Raw genomic sequence first — 23630 nt, forward strand, 5'->3', positions numbered from 1 at the left:
TTAAAATGATTTTTTTTCCAAACCAATGAAAAAGTCTACCCAATCTGGTACCGACCTTACTCCCTGCTCCTCGGGTGGCTCACATTTCCTACACGTTGGGAATGTTTTTCATTATGCATGTTGACCATTCCTAATAATAATTTATTTAAAAAAAAAAAAACCATTGGTCCGCCACTTACAAGAAAATCCCATGTGCCACACGTTGTGAACTCCCTGTTTGATACAAATATCAGGGACCTTCGTGTCCTTCCACTTCCATGGTCTGATGGTCATAACTAAAACAATTGTGAGAAAAAATCACACCCTCCCTCCATTGTTGTGAACACATGGGGAATTAAGTAGATGAGCTCTGAGAGTACTCTTCTGGCTCAACCATGGCTTGCCCATCATCAACAACAACAACAACAACAACAACATGGAAGAAAAAAGCAACATGCGACTCTGCTTCCAAAATCTCCTGCAACTTCAACAACCCCTCCTCCATGTTCCTCTTCTTGTCCTCCATTCCCAACCAACATAATAAACTGCCCCGTTTAACTGCTTCCTCATTAAACCCCTCCTCCTCCTCTTCTTGTTCTACATCATCAGCCTCATCTTCTTCTTCTTATTGTTCTACTTATTATGCAGCTACTTGCAGACACATGAGAAATAAATGTACAGAGAATGAAAGGATCCATGATGTGAGTTTCTCAATTATAAAGAAAGTTAAGGCACAAAACTCTTTGAAGATGGCATCGAAATGGGTTGCTAGAAAATTTTGGTTTGCATCCAAGAAGATGAGGAGTATTATCTTGCTCAATGTCATCACTGTTGTCTATGGTATTCAACTTTGATCTCTTCCTTCTTCGTCTTCATAGAAAATTTAATAATGGGCATCTTTGCTTTAAGCAATTTGATTTGTATTGGTAATCATTCATAGAGAGAGAAAGAAGCAACCTCACCTCCTAACGAAATTTAATGACGGGTTTTTCTTTTGTAAATAATTTGATATTTTGGCATTGGTGAAAGCATGAGAGAAATTATACTTTGCTTCAATTCCTTAAAAACTATGTAATAGGTGTCTATGTTTTGAGCCACACGATTTGTTGGGCATGTGCTAAATCTTGCATTGGTGAACCAGATAGAACTGGCTATGTAAGTGATTATGAGAAGCATCAATTGGGGCTAATCCTTTTGGAGTATAGCATATATGTGTCTAGTACTTTCTTGGATAAATAGCTTCATTTGGTGGTCTATTGATGATTTCACTTTCTTGTTATCAATCTGGAAATGAAGAAATTCCTCCAACCCATTCTATAAAACTGTCACGTGTCTATTAAGCGTGTGAGAAGAACATATTTTTTTAGTAGTTATATTAAAAAATCATAATCTTCTCATGTGCTAATTAAAAAACCATCTTCTCACATGCTAAATGACACGTGGCAAATCCTCCAACTCAATCCGAAGGTCCATCAGGAAATAGTTTATCTCTTCTAAATTTGGTTTTCCATTACTAGCATATGAATGTGATTAGCTATTGCCAACAGTGATTCACCTGATAATTTACAGGCAAAAAGTGCAAGGAACATGCCTCTCTGCCTTTATTGAATATAGATGGCAACCATTCAGCACAAACCATCTGTACCACCTTTGTTTATGAGACCAAGGCATCTTCTTGTATGTAATTATGCTTGCACAAAATCAGTAGTATTTGAGATTGTCGCCTAAATCTGTAAGTATCACAATCTTCAAAAACACCAAATACTAATGTGCACTGAATCACATATCTAGAACTCTAATACAAAACTGTTTGAGATGCTCACTAGGTTAGGACAAAACAATGAGAATTACCTAGACAGAAGGAATATTGATGTCTCAGTCACTACAATATGCTCAAAAAATCAGGGTTCTTTTCATATCTTGGTAAATCAATAAGTTTGTCAATCAAAAATCCCAAAATCATAAAGTATTAAGGACTCTGTTGGTTGCAAACTGCAGCAAGTGACATTCCAGTGGTGAAAGGTGTTGAAACTATCATGGATCCAGCAACCTTTTCAGCAGTGAGATTTGTTATGTCGGCCATCCCATTTTTGCCATTTGTGTTTCGTGCTCGAGACGATATTAAGATCCGCAATGCCGGGATGGAGTTGGGATTGTGGGTGAGTTTAGGGTACCTTATGGAGGCAATTGGGCTACTTACAGCTGATGCTGGGCGGGCATCATTCATTTCTTTGTTTACAGTAAGCTCAAACTCCTCAAACATTTCTTTGTACCTTCAACCTTAACTATGCATTTATTCCAAAGGAAAGGTAGATCTCATGATTGGTTTTTGGAAAGAAAAAAAATTCATAAATCTCATGGATGGTACACAAGATTTGATACTTTGTGGCAATTTTCTCTTCTTCTTGGTAAATTCACAGAGATTTCTCCTCTTTTAGCATTCAGTGAGTAAAGTTAATTTTCCTCCCAAAGAAAAAGGGAAAAGAAGAGAATTTTTAAGCTGTTTCTCAATCAGCTCCATATGCATCACTTTTGTTTACCACCACCACAGTAGACATTTCAATCCTACATGACTCAAGACTCCTGATTCCTCTTTTCCTCCTGGAAAAAGCAAATTGTAAAGTGAACAAAAAAAAGATACTTAGAAAGAATCAGTACAGTACAGTTTCAACAAATCCCTGCTATTCTGCTAACAATTGAACAGGTGATTGTGGTGCCTTTGCTTGATGGCATATTAGGAGCAATGATACCTGCCCGTACCTGGTTTGGAGTTCTCATATCTGCTCTTGGGGTTGCCATGCTGGAATGCAGTGGATCTCCTCCAAGTGTAAGTATTGCATGCTCCTTCATCAGAATATCTTATTGCTTGTGATTCAACAGTTTAAACCTTCAAAAGGGGAATCATCTGACATCGAAAAACCAATGGTTGTTAGAATATTAATTAAATGATTAAATTTACCGTTTTCTATAAGATTAAGTTTTTGGGACAAGTAGTGATTTAAGATGATTTCAGAGCCAAAGATCCCGACTTCGAACCTTGTCTCCATCAGTTCACCTCCCTATTTCAATTAAATATCTCACGTGTTGGATCTCGTTTATTAAGAGGGAGACAGATAATCTATGCTCTTTAGATCGCATATATCCCTCATATCTCAATTTCGTAAGTCCTGACATATGTCAGGTTGGAGATCTTTTGAACTTTTTGAGTGCAATATTTTTCGGAATTCACATGCTTAGAACCGAACATATATCAAGAAGCACAAAGAAGGAGAAGTTCTTACCACTTCTAGGATACGAGGTGTGTTTCCTTAAACATGTCTTTTTGGACGATGCAGAGTTTCAATCTATGCATGTGAAAAAAGTCTATGGTTTCATGTAGGTGTGTGTCGTTGCTCTGTTATCCACAATCTGGGTTTCAGTTGGAGGATGGTTCGATCCTGTCCATGGTTTAGACCAGTCACCATGGACATGGACAGATCTACAGGATTGGATTGTCGCATTTCCGTGGATACCTGCTCTTTATACTGGCGTATTCTCAACTGGATTATGCTTATGGGTAGAGGTATTGTTTATACAGCAAGATTTGTTTCATCATTCGTTGTGATTTTGGTGCCTGTGTGATTGTTTCTGGGTACAAAAGATTGATGTTTGTTTCTGTTTCTGTAGATTGCAGCCATGCGTGATGTTTCAGCAACAGAAACAGCCATCATTTATGGGCTGGAGCCGCTATGGGGTGCGGGTTTTGCTTGGTTTCTCCTTGGTGAAAGGTGGGGTACTATTGGATGGATTGGGGCTGCTCTTGTGCTCGGTAAATATTTTTCTTTCAAACTTTTTTCCTCTTCCTCTTGTCAATCTGATCTCTTTTACTTTCTCAAATATCATATATGAAAGGTGATCTTTCAAATGGCATTAAACTCTGTTTGTTTCGACGTAAAATGTTTTTTTTGTTGAAAAATTTCTTCAGCGAAATTTTCAGCAAAAAATATTTTTCGGCATTTGGTTCGTACGAAAAATTAGTGACGGCTGGCGACTTCCTGCGGCAACCGAAAACGGCCTGTGACTTCCAGTGACCTCAAGGCAAATTCTGACGACTGGAAACGACTGGTGACTTCCGGCGACCTCCAATGGTACATTTCGGAGAACTCCGACAGCGAATTCCTACGACAGCAGAGAATGAACTGCGAGAAAGAGTGCATGCAAGAAGGAGAAGCTTGCACTCGAAAAATTGTTTACGGTTTTAAAAAGGAAAACCATTTTACGAAAATTAAATAAGGTTATCCTAGTCAATTGAAAATGTTTTCGATTTGACCACAATTTTTGGTCGTACTAAACACCAAAAAATAGAAAGGAAAAAAAAAAAAAAAAAAAAAAAAAAAAAAAAAAAAAAAAAAAAAAACGTTTTCCATAAAACATTTTACGTCGAAACAATCGAAGCCTCAATAACAAGTAATTTATTACATCTTACGACTCTAAATATCACCGGTAGAATATGAATTTTTTGCAGTTTCCTGCATTTCATAATTGTGGTTACAAAAATAGGAAACTTTTAGGTAACAAAGTGAAAAGAAGAAAAGATAAAAGAAAAGGGATGTGTTATTCCTACTTTACATTATCCTACATTAATTCTACACCAAGACACATAGGGTGTGGGATCCATGTAAATGGGACTCACATGCATAAGTCTCACACCCTATGTGTCTTGGTGTAGGATTGATGTAGGGTAATGTGATGTAAAAAAATCATTTTCATAAAGGAAATCAGAACTTACTTCGAGATGTAATATGTTGTCATCCCATGATACAACTATCGACTTTTTTATTTTAATTTTTTATTAAACAAAAAATATAAAACCATGTAAATGGGTTGGGGTCTAGTTTTGTGTTTTCTTTTTTTTGAAAAAAACAAAGAAAAAGAAAAGAAATCAATAGTTATGTCAATAATTGTCTTTGAACTGCAAAATATCATTTCTCTCTTTCTTCACTTGAAGTATTATAAATTAACTGGTCTACGTCTTATGGTAGGTGGAAGCTTAATGGTCCAAATACTTGGATCTTTACCACCCAATAAATCTGTTGAAGCTGAAGAGGGTAAACAGAAAGGTGATCTCCTGCTACTTCGAGACAAGCAAAATATGCAAAATGGTCTCTCTGCTTCACCACTTGTTGTCACCACAAGGAAGGATCCCTTCCGGTGATCCTTAATGTTTGTATTTTATTCATATTTCTTCAAAAAGCATAAATACTATAGATTAATATAAATATCATTTTGCTAAATGGTATTCTATTTATGTTTCTTCTTGTTCTCGATCTATCCCAAACCCATAAGATTTTGAGTCTTACCCTTTGGATCAATTCAGTAGGGTGATAGTGGTGCAGGGTAGACAATGCATGCAATGACATCAGTTATTTTGAAACAGACGACTTTTCTTCCAAATTGGTTTTTCCGATTCAATCTATTAAACTGACATGTGTTCAAAACGTTTGTGATTCTCACGAGCATTTTTCATTCATAAATGGTATCTAGAGCACGCCAATCACTTCCTAAAAGGCAGCTATAGCTTATGATATTGATTTATTACTAAATGACCAAATCAAAATTTAATCTCCAACAACCGAAATACATAATTGATGTTATTATCATAAGCAAAGATAAAAACTACAAATGCTTTTTTTTATTTTTTATTTTTTTCTACTGGCAAGTTCATCAGCTCTTCTGTGTCTCATTATTTAAAGATGAACAGGTTCGTTGAGAAATCAACATAGATAGTAGAATGCTATCAAGACATCAACCATCAACTAAAGGGGATACAGTCACCACCAAAGATTATTCCAAATACATATTAAAAGCTATTATAGATAGGGTAAATGATGGGAAACAGAATCACTTCTTCTTCGCAACAAACAGCCCCCATCTCTGCTCGCCAGATGAACTCCTGATCATCTTTGCCTTCCATCCATCAACTATTTCATTGTAGTCTTCCTGCATATTATCCAAAGACCATGAGGGAGGGGGGGTGGGAAAATAATTAATACAACCAGTAAAGGATAGATCAACCAGAGAAGACAAACAAAAGGAAAAACGCACTTCAGAAAAGTCCCTGATGAATTCATCCTTGTCCTTCTCAAGGGCATTCAATTCCAGCTGTAGAACTTGAATGAACTGAAGCACAAGTTACAATTGTCTTAGATCAGGAAGTTCAACATACTTTATTATTTAAAACGACAAAAAGACAGATCTACACAAACCTGATCAGTACGATCCTCCACAATGACCTCATCAAAGCCAGCATCCTTAAGCATCTGCACCAAGTTTAAAAAAAAAAGAGTTCGCCATGTCAAGTTAATATAATGAGAAATACCATGAAATGAGAGAGATTTAATGCAAACATACCTGACCGTAGGCAGTAACGTCATGGAGATCATATCCTCTTTGTTTAATATATTCAGCAAATACTGGTGATGGAGTTCCAGCACTCTTGCAGTAATCACTGATAAGAACTTTACCTCCTGGTTTCAACCACTTGTAGAAGGATCTAAATAATGCAGGCTTGTCCTGAAAATTAACCAGCAACCTCAAACATTAGAGAGAGAGAGAGAGAGAGAGAGAGAGAGAGAGAGAGAGAGAGTCTTCAAGAAAACCCATAATAACTGTATGTATAGAGCACCGAAGAGGTAAAAGACTATACGCAGTAGGACAAGCCAATTCAAGAATAATAAGGGTAACAAGATTTGAAAGATGTCTCAAATCATGTAACCAAGCAAGCCATAGCCAGCATCATTGTAACAAAGGCCATATGATATAAACTCAATATTTAATTAATCATTGCCAACAAATCCAAAAACATGCATGCATGTATGTCTTCTGACATAAAGAGGAAGTAATACTAAATACTCAACTCCCACTCCACTTCTATACAACTGAACATGTAGCAATGCCCATAAACCCTTATATTTTTTCACTTTCTAATAAAGGTTGATCGAATGGTTTATGGACACTGCCACATCAGCCCCGTTGTATGGGAATGAGATGGGAGTTGAGCATGTAGCATTACTCATAAAGAGGACAACATAGTTGAAAAAGTTTCTCACTAGGAAACCAAGTACACAAAGGGCCTAAAACCTTGACTAATACAAAGAATAATTGCTTCCAAAATGAGGCAAAGCTTTGTATTTCCACTTTGTCCATGAAAATAACGAGATAAATTAAAGGAAATGCTTAAAACTGTTTGAACAAGAAACAACAGAAAAATTAAAGCTGCCTTACTTGAATGTGCAGAATGGTATCACGGCTGTATATCACATCAAATGCCTTCTCAGGATATGTTTTCTTAGTGCAATCAGCAACTTCAAATTCAACTGAGCATTGAAGTCCGATAGCACGTTCAAGAGCAAAAGAAATCATATTTATGGAGAGGTCAATCCCAACAACTTCAACATCAAAGTTCTCAGCCATATAAAAGTCACCACCCCCAATGCCACATCCAACATCAAGGATCTTCTGGCCAGGCTTAAGTTCCAACTTTTGCACAAATTCTTTAGTTGTGTCTGTTCAAAGACAAGGATTCACGTAAACATAAAGACCAAGTTTTAGAAGTAAATTGAGTTAGGAACTTTCCACTTACCCCTCTCAGCAAGAAATAAAAAATAATAATAAGTCCACAAGTAAAACCATATACTTGTTTTTTCTGATTTGTCTAACTATCTTTTAGGTTTTAAGTTCAAACTGAAATACTGATTTATAATGTAGAAGAAACTGCACAAATTCTGAACATCAAAGCAAGCAAAATTGTGTGTGTGCGCGCGCATGTGTGTATGTGTCTGTGTGTATAAAGAAAAAGGCAAAGAGAGCTGATGTTTTGTGAAATTCGACATTAAGTACCTAAGATCAAAAATATTTTATTACTTACATTATTCAAATTAGTCAGTGAGTCAACATGCAAGCACATGTTGGTTTCCTATAGTATTTTCCGCTTACATGTATCGTACCTTTTTTGCATAAGACTAAAATGTGATTGTATTAAAAGTCCCATGACATAAGCCAGAATGATGTGCCTCTGCATTACTTCTTGAGAAAATGTGATTCATATGGCCCCTATGGCAAAGCCTTCTAAAAGACATTAGAACAAATTTAGCAAAAAAGGTAATCCAACATTTGCGCAACGAATTGAAGGTTTCTCCATGGCGAGCAAAAACAGTAATGAGGTGCAATGAAGCCTCAGGTTTTATCATTAGTATTAATAGAGTAATTTCTAACTTAACGTGCTGCTAGAAGAGTCAATCCCATGAAAGCTTTGTCATAAAACCAGCTTTAAGGATTTTCTGGTAATAATTTATTTCTCATTTATTCATCGTAGTGCACGGATTTTCTTCTTTTAACTCCTTTTATCTTCGCTTGCAAACAGGGAAAATGTAGAGAGAGAAAGAGCAGTTGCAGTCAGCAAGGCATACCTATCCCTCCTGTGCTCACAAAACCTTGTCCAAATACACGCTCATAACGTAATATGCCACTAGATTTATACTGAACACTGTCTAAGAACCGCTGGAACCCTCTATCATCCTGCGAACTGACTTTTTGCCATATCCAGCAAATCTGCATTTCAGAAATATTGCAACTAGTCAGAACCAATTTATGTAAAAGGATGAGATCAGAAGCAACCAATTGTATTACCTGGTTCTGATTCTTTTTGTTTCGCACATAAGCTCCAATGCATTTGCAGCCAACAAGAGAGAGTTCAAAGGAATTTCCAGAACCATCACTCAAATGGCATTCTTTAAAGACCTGCAGTACATCATAATCAGAAACAAATTCTTGCTACAACAACTTTTTGCTTTTCGCACAGCATGTCTTGACAGGTCAACCCTGTCCTGCTCTTATTTGCACATGAAAACCCATGTAGATGAAACCAAATACAGAGATCATACCTCTGGATTTATGTAAAACAAAAATAGTACTTTGATAAAGATGCTATGGACAAAAATACATTCAATTATGGAACTCAGCCAGGATGAATGGATGACTAATTGAAAACCATTTCATTTTCTTTCTTAAAAACAAGACCATCATAAATAAGGACAATGCCTGATTCAAGTTTGAATGCAGTCAAATCAAACTTTGATGTGGTTGACTGGCCTCCACCAAAAGTTCAAGTCAACACATTGAGTGTAGTTCAATGCGTAAATACTCATCAGCTTTCTTTTCACATACACTCCACAGTCAGAACATTGAATGTAAATCTATCTTAGAGTGATGATAGTCTTTCATCGCATATTTGGACAACAAAATTGAGCAGGTCCTTTACAAGTATTAAATAAACAAATTCATAAGAAGGCAAACCTTCGTATAAAATCTGGGCTCCCGGTAGTGGGTTGGATTGTACTTTCGCTTGCTGTCTCCAGATTGATGGAAACAAGACTCCCTGAAGAAAATAAATCCACCCACCTTCAACCACTTGATCATTCTTTCCGCCACATACTCCACCTGCAATGCACAGAAAAAAAAAAAAAAAAAAATAGAGATACAGTCAGAAAAGAAGCTAACTTGTCATTCCAAAGAAATAAAAGCTCACTGCAAGAGAGAATGTAACATGTTTTCTGTTAAATTATTAACAAGTTTTGAACAAGTAGACATGCAAATACTCTGAAATGAATCATCAGAATAAATAAAATTGTAAGTAAACATCAGCAGTACAGTAGCACATGCAAAACCATGAAGAAAGAAAAAAGCACTACAAGACGGTAACAAAACTCAAGTGGATATTACAAGACCTGATGCTAGCTATTAACAGATAATAACAAAACCATTGACATATATAATAAAAAAATCCATCGTAAGTGGTCACTACCAACTGCTGACCTCAGGCCCTAGGCAAGAAATAAAAAAGGCCACTTTTTATTGCTTTACAATTTATCTAATTCTAAGTCTGTCTGAACCTCCTTTGACTTTGTATTTACAAACAAACTCTGATACCGCTTGACTAGCCCACATTTAACAACCAGTTTCTTTAGAAATACTTAGTGAGAGGATAATTTCCTCCTAAATGTTGTGGTATGTTTAAAATAACAATGCAAAAAGTACGAAAAGAAATCAGGCAAAGGAAAATGGCATCATCACCGCTAGCAAAATAATAACACAACATGCCGGAGTAAAGTAACAAATAATTACATGAGGTCTAGGCAGTAGTTCGTTTTTTTTATTTTATTATCCTTTTTTCTTTTGAAATTGGTAGAATTTAGTTTAAACTCTGATTTGACACTCACATCCAAGTTATTGATCTTAAGGACTTGTAACCATTAAGCCATATCCAGAAGATCATTGGTCTTAGTTTATATGATCGGCACTGGGTTCATAACTGATATCAAGAGTACTATATACTTAGACTCCACTAAACTCAAAATGGCACCAAATGTCTATTGAAGCAGCCACTAAACCCTATATTATTTACCTCTTCATCTGAAAGATACATAAGGAGCCAATTGGAGAATATCAAGTCCATTGATTCTTCAGATATTTTCAAGTCTGGGGATGTCACATCTGCACACATAAACTTGACATTCTTGTAGTGTCCATTAATGTTTTTATTCTGCAAGGAGAAGATTGAAAAGAGAATAGTCAGAGAAACCCCACAAAAATTACGTTTTCTTATTTGCCCAATAATCTTCAGCAAAGCGTGGGGGAACCACAGTTACCTTATTTATCACGTTCTCAATAAAGTCCAAAGCAAGAAGCTGACCAGCCTTCTGAGCTAATTCACCAGTAAATCGACCAATACCCGCTCCAAGTTCTAAAACTGATTTTCCTTCATATGGTGGCAGTATTGAAAGTACCTGTTTGTAACCCAGTTAAGAATACATATTCACAAGTAGCTGAAGAACTTGCTCGATCATATCACTCTCGTATGTGATAGAGCCTCGAAATTTCACAATATTTGGTTAATTAGAATTATAAGTCGCTTCCATATAACATGCTCAGTTTTTCACGCACAAGCGCACAATCATTTCATCCAAAAATTAAAACATAAACAAGAAACAACGAATCAACAGCGTTGCCATAAAAAATGCACAGACGACTAAATGCGCACACATTGAATCAAGACAGTGACAAAAGCGAGAGAAATTTACTTCAGGTCGCTCTTCTTTGTCAAGATCAGAGGCTTTGGAGTCGAGCATCATAGCCTCGACGGTCAAATCCGCGGAGTGCTCGATCCAGTAGTTCTTCTGCATCTCTCGCTCTTCTTCTACGAAACGAACCATTTTCCAAATCGAAACCCAATTCTCCCATTCCAAATCTAAACGAAAGAAAATAAACAAAAAAGAATCCAAAAGGCGTACCTTGAATGGCAGCCATTGCGAAATCAATGTGGACGAGCGAGAGGGAAATGGAAGATTTAAAGTGAGAAAAGACGAAGAAATGGGCTAAGAACCCTCAACGGCAAGGCGGGTTCTGGAGAAGCTCCTCGATCTGCGGTTGTTTGATCTCCCTCTCTGCTGCATTCGATCGACGTCCTTCCACCTCACGCACGTATCTCTCTCCCTCTCTGAATTTCCCAATAAAACGTCATGGCATGTGGATCAAACTCCTTATAGAAGTTCATGGTCGGCGGTTGGCCCACGTCTTTTTTCGCATATATGGGAGTTGATTTTTTTTTTTTTTAGGGTTAAATGCATATTTGTCTCATGTGCTTTACTATCTTTATTTTTTGTCCCTTCAGTTTCACTTTTTATCAAATTTGGTACCTGTGGTATATGAAAAAACGGAAATGGTACCTCCGTCTGATTTCCCGTCCAAAACTAACGTCCACCCACGTCATTAGGTACCTAAAAATTTGAGATCCAGAACCCAATTCTTTACACGTCGTTTCCAACAACATGACAGAAAATGCCGTGGGTGGACTTTAGTTTTGGATGGAAAATCAGACGGATGTTCCATTTACGTCTTTTCATATACCACAGATACCAAATTTGATAAAAAATGAAACTGAGAGGGTAAAAAATAAAGATCGTAAAGCACAATGGACAAATATGTATTTAACCCTATTTTTTATTTTATACTGTTCAAATTTAATTTTATTTTAATGGGACAAGGATTTTGGTCGATTCTTCTGAAACGAAGAGTACTACACAATTTAAAAGTATATAACAAGTGTCGATAATTTTACATTATTTAAATTTTTAAAATAATGTATTAATATTATATATAATTAAATGAATAAATTTTAGACGGTCAATTATCTATTTTATTTTAAATGAAAACAATGAACCTATTCCAAGTTAATGGGTCTCATTAGGGTAGTGAAATTGAGATTATTTATTTTAGAATAATATATTACATTTTATTAGATTGATGTACCAGTATCTATCTGCCCTTACATCATCCTTGTTAGTCTCCTTAATAAAATAAAAAAGAAAGTTAATGGTGAGATCCTTCGAAGTGTTTGGATTGGCTGAGAATCTATTATAATTAGGTAGTCTAAATTTATAAATTAGGCAGCCTAAGAGAGTAGGTTGTCAAGTTTACATTCCCAAACAAAGCTAGATTAAGATGTTGAACCCACCTGCACAGAACAAATGGATCCCATAATCCATTTTTTTAAGCTGCCCAAGTTTTAGAATTTATTAATAATTTTCACTGCATTAAAAAAAAAGAAAGAAAAGTGAAGAGAAGAGAAGAGAAGAGAAGAAAAGAAGAAGAAGAAAAGGTTAATGGGTTGGTGATTGGTTGGCTTTTCTTTATTGTTTTTGAAAAGAGAACAAAGGAAAGGCCGGGAAGCTGCGAACGGCCGAAGGTGAAGAGAATCTGGCTGAATCTGCCTTTCTTGGCCTTTAGCATTCCCAATGGGCCCTCGCCACGTGATTCCCGGGTCCCATGCTTGAGTACTGTTTGGCACTATAACCAAATTTTTCATTTTTTACTTTTCAGCGAGCGGCAACGTTTGTCGTCTACGATCGACAATGAAACGTTTAGCAAACGGACGTTAGACTTGCATCACGTGTGCGGGCCTGTCGGCAGAGCTTTCAATTATTTGTCTCCAAGACTGGTAATATGTACGGTTCTGTCAAATCTGGATAATAATAGAGTGTGTTTGATAAAAATCGTTAGATGTTAATTTTTTAGATAGAAATTTTTTATAAATTGATTTGTAAAAAATTTTAAACAAATTATATTTAAAATCGACATGTATTTTTTAGTATAAGAGAAATACATATTATTTTAGTAGTACGTATTTCTCATATGCTTTTTTAATAATATTAATAAAAAAACATATAATTTTCACATGTTTAAAGGATATATGTTACACTTATATATGGGTTGTCAAAATTTTCTTACATACCGGATTGTAAGAAATTTATATCCTAATTTTTTTTAGTAGTAGTAATAACTAATAAGTGATTGATGTGGTATAAAGTATAAAGAAGTTATAAATCTATGGTGCCTAACAGATTAACCTAAATTATATGTCTGCCTGTGGATGAATACGAGCAGCTCCCGCCTCCAACGGATGAATGGTTAAATATGCTCTCTAGGGGGGTGGATTAGGCTAAAATCCGTCCATATTGGGTGGTGCTCAATCCTAGATAATGGAGGAGAGGAGTTCTAAAGGCTTGGGGGGAGGCTCTTCCCTCTTTACTAGCTTTAATTTAGAGCAAGGTTTGTAGAGGGGAGGACAATATGGGTTTTAGATAGAGAGAGGGGAAGTTTGGAGGTAGTTTAAGAGCATTTTTAATAGTCTTATCAAATTTTACTAGCAAAAATAGCTAAAGATCATTTTTCTATATTCTGGTTAACCACTTTTTTAAAGCACCTCCAACAGCCTTATTATTTTAACTATTCAATATCAATATTCTATTTAAATAATACTTTTTCAGATTTCTTTATTCTTTCTCTATTTAATCTTTTTTAAATGTTTGTCTTTTCCTAACAGTCATATTTTTGAATATTTTTCTTATTCTAAAATAGTGACGATGGGGTCAACAGCATCGTGGTAATGAGCACAGGGATGCTGTATGAGTTGTTTTTGATGGTTTTCACCAAATTATCTTACTAAAATAACTAAAAAAAACTATTTTAATAAAACTACGTACTAAAAATGCTGTAAGTTCATGCTACAACTTGAATCAAAGCGAGAGGTACAAGAATATTGAATCCATCCGAGTGGACGGTGGTCTATATATATATATAACATAATTTTCAGCATGCATGCATGCATCTCTATGTATTATTGACTTTCTAAGAAAAAATAAATATGTAAACAATTAACCTAAAGCTGCCTTATTATAACTAAGCCAAATGCTTTATACAGAAAAATGTCATATTCAGAAACTTCCTACCTTTCACATGCATGCAACGGTCTCGAATATTTGCATCACATTGTACTTTGTCAAATCCCTGCTTCAAAATCAACCCTAAATATGGGGTTTCTGTACGGCTTTTGTGAGAATATGAAGTTGTTAAAAAAAATAAATAAATAAATACCGTTGAGGCTTATATATATATATATATATATATATATATATATAAAGAAATGTTGTCAATTTAGTATATTAATCTTTCAATTTTTTTTCAATTTCACTCTTCTGTTATGATTTTTCGTTAAATCCTGTCAAAATTCTCAAAATACCATATATATATAATTTTTTTTTTTTTCCAAAGATTCAAGTATGGGTATTTTTGCAAATTCGATCCGTTAAATTCTTACTAACGTCTAAATCCTTTTAATTTTTTTTTTCTTAAAAAAAAAAGAAAGTATTTTAGAAATTTTGACACCCTTCCATTAAGATTTAACAAAAAATTCTAATAGATTGGTGAAAATGAAATATAATTGAAAGATAGATATACTAAATTGATATTTTTTAAAGTTTATGAGTATGATTGCAAAAGTGATGAAAGATCAAAGATGATAAGTAAAGTTTTCCTTTTTTTTTTTTTTAACAATGGTTGATCAAAGACTAATGAACACGGTCACATCAGTCCGTAAAATGAAAGAAGCAATACTCAAGATCAAAATATATATATAATTTTTTTAAAAAAAAGACGAAGAGAGAGAAAAGTTTAGATGTCCCGTCCACATTGAGAAGATAAATAACCCAATAAATGTTAAATCCCGTATTAATTTCTTACTAGCTAAGCGATAACGTACATTTAGCTAGCTAGCGTTTTCCTGAGCTATTACACGTGGTGTCGCAATCAGTTGCTCGGAAAACCTTCAAAACCGAAATTGTTACCATAATAATAATAGAGTAATGCTACACATCATCCCCTTATCCTCCTTTTGTCCTCTCAAAATTGATGTGGCTCTTAAAATCATCATTGGATCAAAATCCAATAGTAATCTATCCTAAATTCAATGGTAATTTTAAGAGCCACATCAATTTTGGAGTGATAAAAGGAGGACAATGGGATGATTTGTAGCATTACTAATAATAATAATAATAATAATAATAATAATAATAATAATAATAAGATCAATACGTATTCAGAATCGAGTAGCCGACGAACTTGCTCATGATCGTCTCACTCTCATATGTGAAAAAGCCTTGAAAATCTCAAAAATTCTCATCCATACGCGTACGTACGTACGTACAATCATTGCATCCAAAAATCAAAACGCAAACAAGAAACAAAGATCAACAGCAGTGGTGAGAAACGAGAGAGAGAAAAATTTACTTCAGGTCGCTCTTCTTTGTCAAGATCAGAGGCATTGGAGTCGAGCATCATCGCCTCAACGGTCAAATCCGCGGAGTGCTCGACCCAGTAGTTCTTCTGAATCTCTCGCTCTTCTTCTACGAAACGAACCATTTAATTTCCAAATCAAAATCCAATTATTAATCCTCCCATTTCAAATCAAAACCAGGGAAAATAAACAAGCAAAATGGAAAAACATGCAATCCAACCTTGAATGGCAGCCATCCGACCAAAATGTGAAGCGGAAGGGATCGAAATGGAAGATTCAAAGAGAGAGAAGACGAAGAAAGAAATGGGCTAAGAACCCTCAACGCCAAGGCTGGTTCTGGAGAAGCTCCGATCCGGCTCTCTGTTGCATTCGCTCTCCTGCTCTTGCTTGTTATATATATATATATATATACACACTATGTCTAAGGTTCTATTTGTTTGGTATTGCGTCATGGAGATTAAAAATTATTTTAAGAAAAGTACACATAAATTCCCTCAAACTATTATTTCATTGTCAATGTTTTCTTCCAAACTACCAATTGTGTTAATGTCTCCCCCTAAACTATCAAAAACTGTCAATGTTTTCTTAATGACATAAATACCCTTCATAAAATTATTAAAATAAAATAAAAACTAAAAAAAATATTTTAAAAAATATAAAATAACAAAAATTTATACAAAACAAAAATTTAAAAAAAAAATTTCGTTTTTTTTTGTTAAAACAAATTATTTTTTTAAGATTCAGTTATTTTTTTCGTTTGGTTTTTTTTTTAAAAAAAAAAAAATCATTCTTTTTCGTTTTTTTAATTTAATAAAAAACTGGTTTTTCCTTTTCCTTTTTCGTTTGTTTTTTTTGAAAAAAAAAAAAAAAAAAAAAAAATTTTCTATTTTTCAGTTTTTTTTTCTTTTGTTTTTTTTTTTTTAAAAAAAAACTTTCTTTTTCATTTTTTTTTTATTTATTTAATTTGTTTTTTAAAAAATAATTTTTTAGTTTTTTTTTCAAATTTCTAAGGACATTTTTATCTTATTCAAAAAAATTTAGGATTATTTTTGTCTTTTTGTTGGTATTAGGGGGGACATTGACATTTTTTGGTAGTTTGAGGGGGGGCAATTGACACAATTGGTAGTTTGGAGGGTACATTGACAATTGAGTGGTAGTTTGAGGGCGATATGTGTACTTTTCCCAAGTAGTGTATAAAAAGCTATTCAAAGCAAAATTGAGTCTGTTTAAAAAATTAAAAAATTAGAACAAAAATTAAAAAAAATTAAAAAAAAAAGTTAAAACGCACTTTTAAGAATAAGCTTTTTCTCAAGGGGAAATGCTTGAGTACCCACGGTCCCATAATTAATACTCTTTCAATTATCTCTCACATCATTAGTCTACGTATATATGCAAGGGTGGGATAGGAGTGAGATCTCAGTGGGTACCCAAACATTTCCATTTCCTCAAAAGCTCTTTTTGAATATAAAAGCTTTACTTATCAACACAATCTCAACATGCTCTAAAGCTTAAAGAGTTTCTTTCGAGTAATGCCTAATTAATGTGTCTTTTAAAATTACTATTGTATCAAAATCTAATAGTAATTTATCACAAATCAAATGGTAATTTTAAAAAAGCTACAACATTTTTTTAGGGATCCAATGGGGACTTCTAGCATTACTCGTTCTCTTTAGGTGTTTGGAAAAAATTATGTGGCTTTTAAAATTACTATTTGCTTCAAATTCAATAATGAACTATCACAAATCAAATAATAATTTTAAAAGCTATATTATTTTTAAAAGAAATAAAAAATAATAATTAATTAATTAATTAATTTATAAAGAGAAAAAGAAAGAAAGAAAGAGAGAAAGAAGAAGACAGGAGAACTTCTAATAATTAGTCTTGGCTTTACCACAGGATTCTGTCCTTAAATAAAGAAAAAAAAAACATAATATCAAATGGGTGAGGACCATTTCGGGTGTTTGAGTCTAGAGAAATGCTTGGTTGTACACTCTTATTTCACTCCTATCCCACCTTTGTCTACGTGGACCAATAATGTTGTTAAAAAAATAGGGTCCCACTATACTCTCTCTACTATCTCTCACATTATTGGTCCAAGTACACAAGGGTGGGATAGGAGTGGGATGAGAGTGTACAACCAAGCATTTCTCTTGAGTCTATATGTTTGCATTATATGATTCTCTCCATTTTTCTTTTTTAACATGCTCTCTAAGGGTGACAATCCGATGCCTTCATATTAAGGAAGCTTTTCATTTTATGATTAAAATTTAAAGTTGGTCGGTTTATCTTGTTAGGAGTGAAGGCCAACAATAAATACGGATAATGAAAATTATTTACCTTTCTTTGAGCAAATTAAATAGTCAATTTAGCCCCGAAATATCAACTCACAAAAAACAATGCAGATAATTAAATCAAACAAACCACAAGCAAGACATCAAAATTTGTATGTAAAAAACCCTTCGGTGTGAAGAGAAAAACTACGGGACCTAGTACAATTGAAACTTCCACTGTCAACAATAATGATCTTACAACTGTGTTCTCTAGAACAATATCTACAGGTTACCACCACATCAAGAATACATACATTTTTAGATTAAAGCATAAATTCATTACTCCAAGAGTGAATTCGACCAAGAACAAAGAAAGATATCACCAAGTTGGGATGTGCAACCAAGCAACTAGAGAGAAATTTTAATGATCGACACTAGTCAATAAGTAGCTCTCGTCGTCAGAAACAACATGCTGAAATTTCATTAAGATCAGATTATAAATTACCCTCCAATCTTTGACAGAAATGATTGTGAAAAACTCTATTTTTCTCTGTTCTCTTCTTGTTTGGTCAAAGTCTACTTCTCTGTGGTTTTCTTCTCCTCTTGACTCGTGGGGTTGATCCTCGCGTGGGAGAGACCACCCAACATATTTAACGATATATACAAAGTGAATGCTAGCTAACACGTTTGTTAAGAAACTTAAATAATGTAAGAGATTGTTTTTTTATTTGATGAATATAATATAAAAGATCCTCTAATAACTAACATGACATGAACACGATGCCCTATGTAATTTGTAATTGTTAGTACAAAGATTCTATACGTTATAAAAATATAAATGCAAATACAAATACAAAAACAAAAGATGCTTCACGTTATTAAAAACAATGGAGTATATAAAGTCAATGCTAACAATATTGTTAAAAAACTCAAATAATGTAAGAGATATATTTTTTTATTTATTTATGAATATAATATAAAAGATTCTCTAACAACTAACATGTTATAAAAATACGTTATAAAAATACAAATACGAAAGATTTTCTACGTTATTAAAAATAATGGAGTATATAAAGTCAATGCTAACAAGATTGTTAAAAAACTTAAATAATGTAAGAGATATTTTTAGAGAGAGAGAGAGAGAGAGAGAGTTAATAGGTTGGTGATTTGTGGGCTTTTCATTATTATTTTCAAAAGAGAAGCTACAAACAGCCGAAGGGTGAAGTAGGCTTGGCAATTCGGGTCGGTGGGTCGGGTTCGTGTCGACCCGGCTGACCCGATTACACAATCGGGTCTGACACGAACCCGACCCGATTAATAATCGGGTTGAACTTCTGAACCCAAACCCGACTCTCCTGCCAGCCGTGTTACCTGAACACGACCCGCGTAACACATTTGTTTTCAACCCCTGAAATCTGAGATTTTGAATCCTTGATTGATCAATGATCAGAGAAGTAGAGAATTGAGAACCCAATGTTTATCAAAACAAAATCAATACAAACATTAACAAATCTAATGGAAAATTCACCTAAATCGGCACAGGACCGAACTACCGAATGGTGAAACTGAAACACTGAAGTGAAAAAATTGAAAATCTGGAAGAGATTCAAGAGAAGATGAGAAGTGAGAACTTGAGAAGTGCGGCAGTGTGGATTGCGGGCGACGGGCGTGTGCCGTGCGGGCCGGTGCGGCTATGTCGACTAGCAGGCTAGGGTTCCGACTGCGGAGCGCGGGCTACAGGCGTGCGCCGTGCAGGCGGTGCAGCTACGCCGAGTAGCGGGCTAGGGTTCCGACTGCGGAGCGCGGGCGACAGGTGTGCGCTGTGCGGGTGGTGCAGCTACGCCGAGTAGCGGGCTAGGGTTCCGACTGTGGAGTGCATGCGCCGTGCGGGCCGGTGCGGCTACGCCGAGTAGCGGGCTAGGGTTCCGAACTTCCGATTCGTTTCTTACTTTCTCAGTTTCTCAACTTTCTCCAATTCTCTGTTTCTAGATTCTTCAATCTTCATTGTTCTACTGACTCTACTCGACTTCGATCTTTCTTCCTCTTTTCTTTTTTTTTTATTAAAAAAAAACTGTCTAATCATGTATGGCGGGTCGACCCGCCAGACATGATTTTAATCGGGTCATAATCAGGTTGACCCAATTATGACCCGAACCCGATTACACCAAATTCAAACCTTATTTTTTCGTGTCGTATTTGTGTCGCAGATCGTATTAAAAATTGCCAACCCTAGAGTGAAGAGAATCTTGCTGAATCTGCCTCTGTTTGTCTTGAACACTTTAATGGGCCCTCACCACGTGATTCCTGGGTCAGAGCTTGCTCAGGGAACGGCAACTTTTGTTGTCGACGACAACTTGACGTCGAAACATTTATCAAACGGAAACGTACGTAAAGAGCTTTTCAATTATTTGGGGGGCAGGAAGTTAGGTGCGGTGGGGGAAGCTACGTGGTAGGCTGGTAGCTTAGGGCGTGGGTCTCCCAACCCATTATATTATTTTTTTAAAAATTGTTTTTAGTATGTTATTATAATTTTTTTTTAAAATTAAAATTTTATCTCTTAATTTTATTTTTTATTTTTTTAATTTTGCTCTCAAAATTCTAAACACGTACTTTCATATCTGGGCAATAAAAGTATATGATATAAAAACGTCTTGATTTCAAAAAAATTTAATATTCTCAATTTCTTTAAAATTGTAGGAGATCCTAATCTGGTAAAAGACAGTGGCTTTGTGCCCCTTCCTCATTGCTCATAGGGCAGCGGGGCTCCGGCCCATTTTCTGTTGCAGTCGTGTGAGATTATTTGTAAGAATATTGAGAAGTTATGCAGTGTGGTCTAGACGCACTAAAAATGTTCGGTTTTTTCTTTTCTTTTCTTTTTTTTCTTTTCTTTTTTTCGGGGGTTTTGAAAAATGACGCTAAATTTGTAGGTAACGTCATTTGTATAGTAACGTCTTAAAATACTAAAGATTTTTTTTGAGGGGGGGGGGAGGGGAGGAGGGGGTGGTGTATTTTATCCCTTCAAATTTTAAACGGCACGACATCTACAAGACTACAATTATTAGACTTGTATAATTTAATTTAGACCATGAAATAGATAGTCTTCATTTCACTTGAAATAAAAATAACGAGAATTTTCTGTTATTGGACAACCCAAATAACACAAATTCAGGAGTGTAAGAGAAGAACTATAAGGCCTACCTACTCCAAACAGCCTAGGATGTAAGACCCCACATGCTCGAAATAAATGGGCCCCACAACTTCCCTCTCTTAAGCTACTTTTATGTTATTCAGATATTCTAATAACATGGATCCCAATCTCAAATATAAAGGACCCAGATGAAACAATGCAGGTTCAAATGGATTTGCAGTAATTACATTTTCTCTCCATGAACTATCAAAAAATGTGTTATGCCCCCATAAACTACCAACTTGACCAAAATAGAGCATTCAACTACCACTGTTAAAGGCTTTCCCCCCATCCGTCAGTCAGATGCGTTATTTTGGACGGTCAACCCGTCATGTGCACTTCACGTGCCGTTTTATAAGTTTTTTTTTCCTCTTTTGCCCTCTCGGTCCATTGCCTACCATTTTTTGATATTTTTATTTTATACGTCTCTTCACCAGGTGGTGATGCACAGCCATAACCAAGTATGACGACGCCTACCATGTTTTGGATGAGAAGATCTCCGTCGTCCAAGTATGATGACGCCATGATCTCAGGGGAGCAATCGGCGGCTAGGGAGACCTCAGCCACCAAACCTTTACCATACTTCCCGTTGTCATGGCTTTTCTCGACGAAGAAGTCCATCTCATTGATGACTATCCATTTATCATCGGACGGTGGAGGAGAATCTTTGTGGCGATGGGAGCAGTTAAGGTTCAGTGGGAATTGGATAGTGGGTGGAGGCGACCTGTTGAGTGTGGCATCCATGGTAGAAAGCTTCCATTGTGAATATTTCTATTGATGGTGGTGTTGTTGTTGATAGAGTGAGAGAAGGATGGTCTTGATGACGATCGAACTCATCGAGGCCGTATATGGAGTAAACATGGACTTATCTTCTTTGTTTTTTTTTTTTTCTTTCTTTTTTTCTTTTTTTGTTAGAATCCTTTAAAATGGCCGAGGGCAAAAGTCGAACAAAAATCATTAAAATGGCATGTGAGGCGCACATGACGTGTTGACCGTCCAAAATAACATCTCTGACTGACGGATGGGGGAAAAACCTGTAACAGTGGTAGTTAAATGTTCTATTTTGGTTAAGTTGGTAGTTCATGGGGGCATAGCGCATTTTTTGATAATTCATGGGGGGGGGAAATGTAATTACCTCAATGGATTTATTTATGAAAAGGAAAATTTCAAAGTAAGTACCCAATAAATGACTCGAATTAAAGAGCTCGCATTAATAGGTTCTTGTGGTTGGATTGGGGAAATAGGATTTGAGTGAAGCGTTTCTCCATTTTGGGTAGGAAAACACCACAAAATTCCACTTAGAATGGGAGAATACCAGAGATCAATCACAAAATATTCTCTTAATAATTTTATTGATAACAAAATGGTCTTTTTTTTTTTTTTGATAAGTAAGAATACTTTATTAAAGAAAGCGTAAGGCGCCCCTAAGTACACAGGAACAACCAAAGCTAACCCACTAAAACCCAATAGAACCAACAAAACCCGAACCCCTCGAAAACGAAGAAAAACCCCAAAACAAACTACAGAAGAAACCAACTAAGAACAAAACAACCCACCACCCACTCACCAAAGCACACAAACCTACATCATATGTGCCTTGCCTTTCCTACTCCTAGAAGGAACTTTAGCATCACCATAATTGATGGAGCTATGCAAATTTAGTAGCTCCCTTTTTCCTTTAGACTTTTGGCGCGCAATCATCTTCTCCCGCTGAAAATCTTCTTCCATGGCATTTCTAATTGCCAAGGCCTCCTCCCCAAAAGTCCCTTCCAATGCCCAATCCAAGGGCGATCCATCCCAATAGTCATCTTCCTCCTTCTCCCAAACTACAATCTCCCCGTTGTGATCAAAACCGAAGAATCCAGTTCTCTCAACGGAGCAAGGAGAGATGCAGCCACTCGAAGGAGAGGAAGGTCGTACCACCCCGACCTCCTTGACCTCCCGCGGCAAAACGGGAGGGACTAGAACACTCAGGGGAAGATTAAGAAATCCCTTCCTAAACAGTCCCTTCATTTCTAGAAATTCTTTCTTTTTCGCACGAGCCTCTCCACTCGTAACCTTAAGAAGAACAGGTTCTGCGGACAGCTTTGAGGCTTCCAAAGAGTCAGCAAGAAGCCCATCATTCCAGACCACTGAACGCCCTGCCCTGAGCTCCCTAGCCCTCCTGAAGTATTGCTAAAATGGTCGACTAGGTAGCAAAGGGGAAGGGGAAGGGGAAGAACGAATCTTCTTCCCCAACTCAAAAGCCCCTGAAAGTGAAGGAACAGAAGAGTCGGAGATTTCTGCACCACACAGAAGCCCAGTCGACGCCGGAGGAGCAACCAAAGTCGCCGGCGACGGCGTCTTCACAGCCGACAGAGGTGGGAAGACGAACAGAGGAACCGACTTAATTATTAAATAATTGGATAACAACTAAAGTGGCAAGATTTCAAATATTAAAATTAACTTTAATCCTAATCTTAAATAACCTAATCCTAATTAATTGAAATTCTGTTCTAACTCAATTACAAAACCAATCTCCCCTAAT

At 35.8% G+C, this 23630-nt stretch overlaps 2 protein-coding genes across 7 annotated transcripts; one reads left to right on the plus strand and one right to left on the minus strand.

Moving 5' to 3' along the window:
- Positions 1–242: 242 nt before the first annotated feature.
- Positions 243–5252, plus strand: LOC133865482 (uncharacterized). Of its 2 annotated transcripts, XM_062301895.1 has the most exons (8): positions 680–819; positions 1549–1711; positions 1978–2219; positions 2684–2806; positions 3161–3277; positions 3359–3541; positions 3646–3787; positions 5001–5252. In XM_062301895.1, exons 3-8 carry the CDS (start codon positions 2016–2018, stop codon positions 5171–5173), a joined length of 942 nt encoding a protein of 313 aa, XP_062157879.1. In that variant the 5' UTR covers positions 680–819; positions 1549–1711; positions 1978–2015; the 3' UTR covers positions 5174–5252. The 2 variants fall into 2 exon arrangements, with proteins under 2 accessions (XP_062157878.1, XP_062157879.1); XM_062301894.1 differs by lacking the exon at positions 1549–1711 and having other exon boundaries at positions 243–819.
- Positions 5253–5724: 472 nt separating this feature from the next.
- Positions 5725–16026, minus strand: LOC133865480 (phosphoethanolamine N-methyltransferase 2-like). 5 transcript variants are annotated; one of them, XM_062301892.1, is made up of 12 exons: positions 15867–16026; positions 15640–15755; positions 10665–10802; positions 10421–10558; positions 9313–9456; positions 8647–8757; positions 8427–8568; positions 7243–7523; positions 6370–6531; positions 6225–6278; positions 6064–6138; positions 5725–5958 (listed from the first exon to the last, which is right to left on the minus strand). In XM_062301892.1, exons 1-12 carry the CDS (start codon positions 15880–15882, stop codon positions 5860–5862), a joined length of 1476 nt encoding a protein of 491 aa, XP_062157876.1. In that variant the 5' UTR covers positions 15883–16026; the 3' UTR covers positions 5725–5859. The 5 variants fall into 5 exon arrangements, with proteins under 5 accessions (XP_062157876.1, XP_062157875.1, XP_062157874.1 ...); XM_062301891.1 differs by lacking the exons at positions 15640–15755; positions 15867–16026 and adding exons at positions 11097–11212; positions 11307–11529; XM_062301890.1 differs by having other exon boundaries at positions 8427–8757; positions 15640–15752.
- Between the last annotated feature and the right edge of the window lie 7604 nt (positions 16027–23630).

This window comes from Alnus glutinosa, chromosome 4 (assembly GCF_958979055.1).
Source record: "Alnus glutinosa chromosome 4, dhAlnGlut1.1, whole genome shotgun sequence".
Lineage (NCBI taxonomy): Eukaryota > Viridiplantae > Streptophyta > Magnoliopsida > Fagales > Betulaceae > Alnus > Alnus glutinosa.

Coding starts and splice junctions, on each gene's coding strand:
- LOC133865482 (XM_062301894.1), top strand. CDS start 375: ATGGCTTGCCCATCATCAACAACAACAACAACAACAACAACATGGAAG. Junction 3,278..3,358: donor TACCACTTCTAGGATACGAG/GTGTGTTTCCTT, acceptor GGTTTCATGTAG/GTGTGTGTCGTTGCTCTGTT. Junction 3,542..3,645: donor GATTATGCTTATGGGTAGAG/GTATTGTTTATA, acceptor CTGTTTCTGTAG/ATTGCAGCCATGCGTGATGT.
- LOC133865480 (XM_062301888.1), bottom strand. Junction 10,559..10,664: donor TTGAGAACGTGATAAATAAG/GTAACTGTGGTT, acceptor TTCTCCTTGCAG/AATAAAAACATTAATGGACA. Junction 6,139..6,224: donor TGGAGGATCGTACTGATCAG/GTTTGTGTAGAT, acceptor CTTGTGCTTCAG/TTCATTCAAGTTCTACAGCT.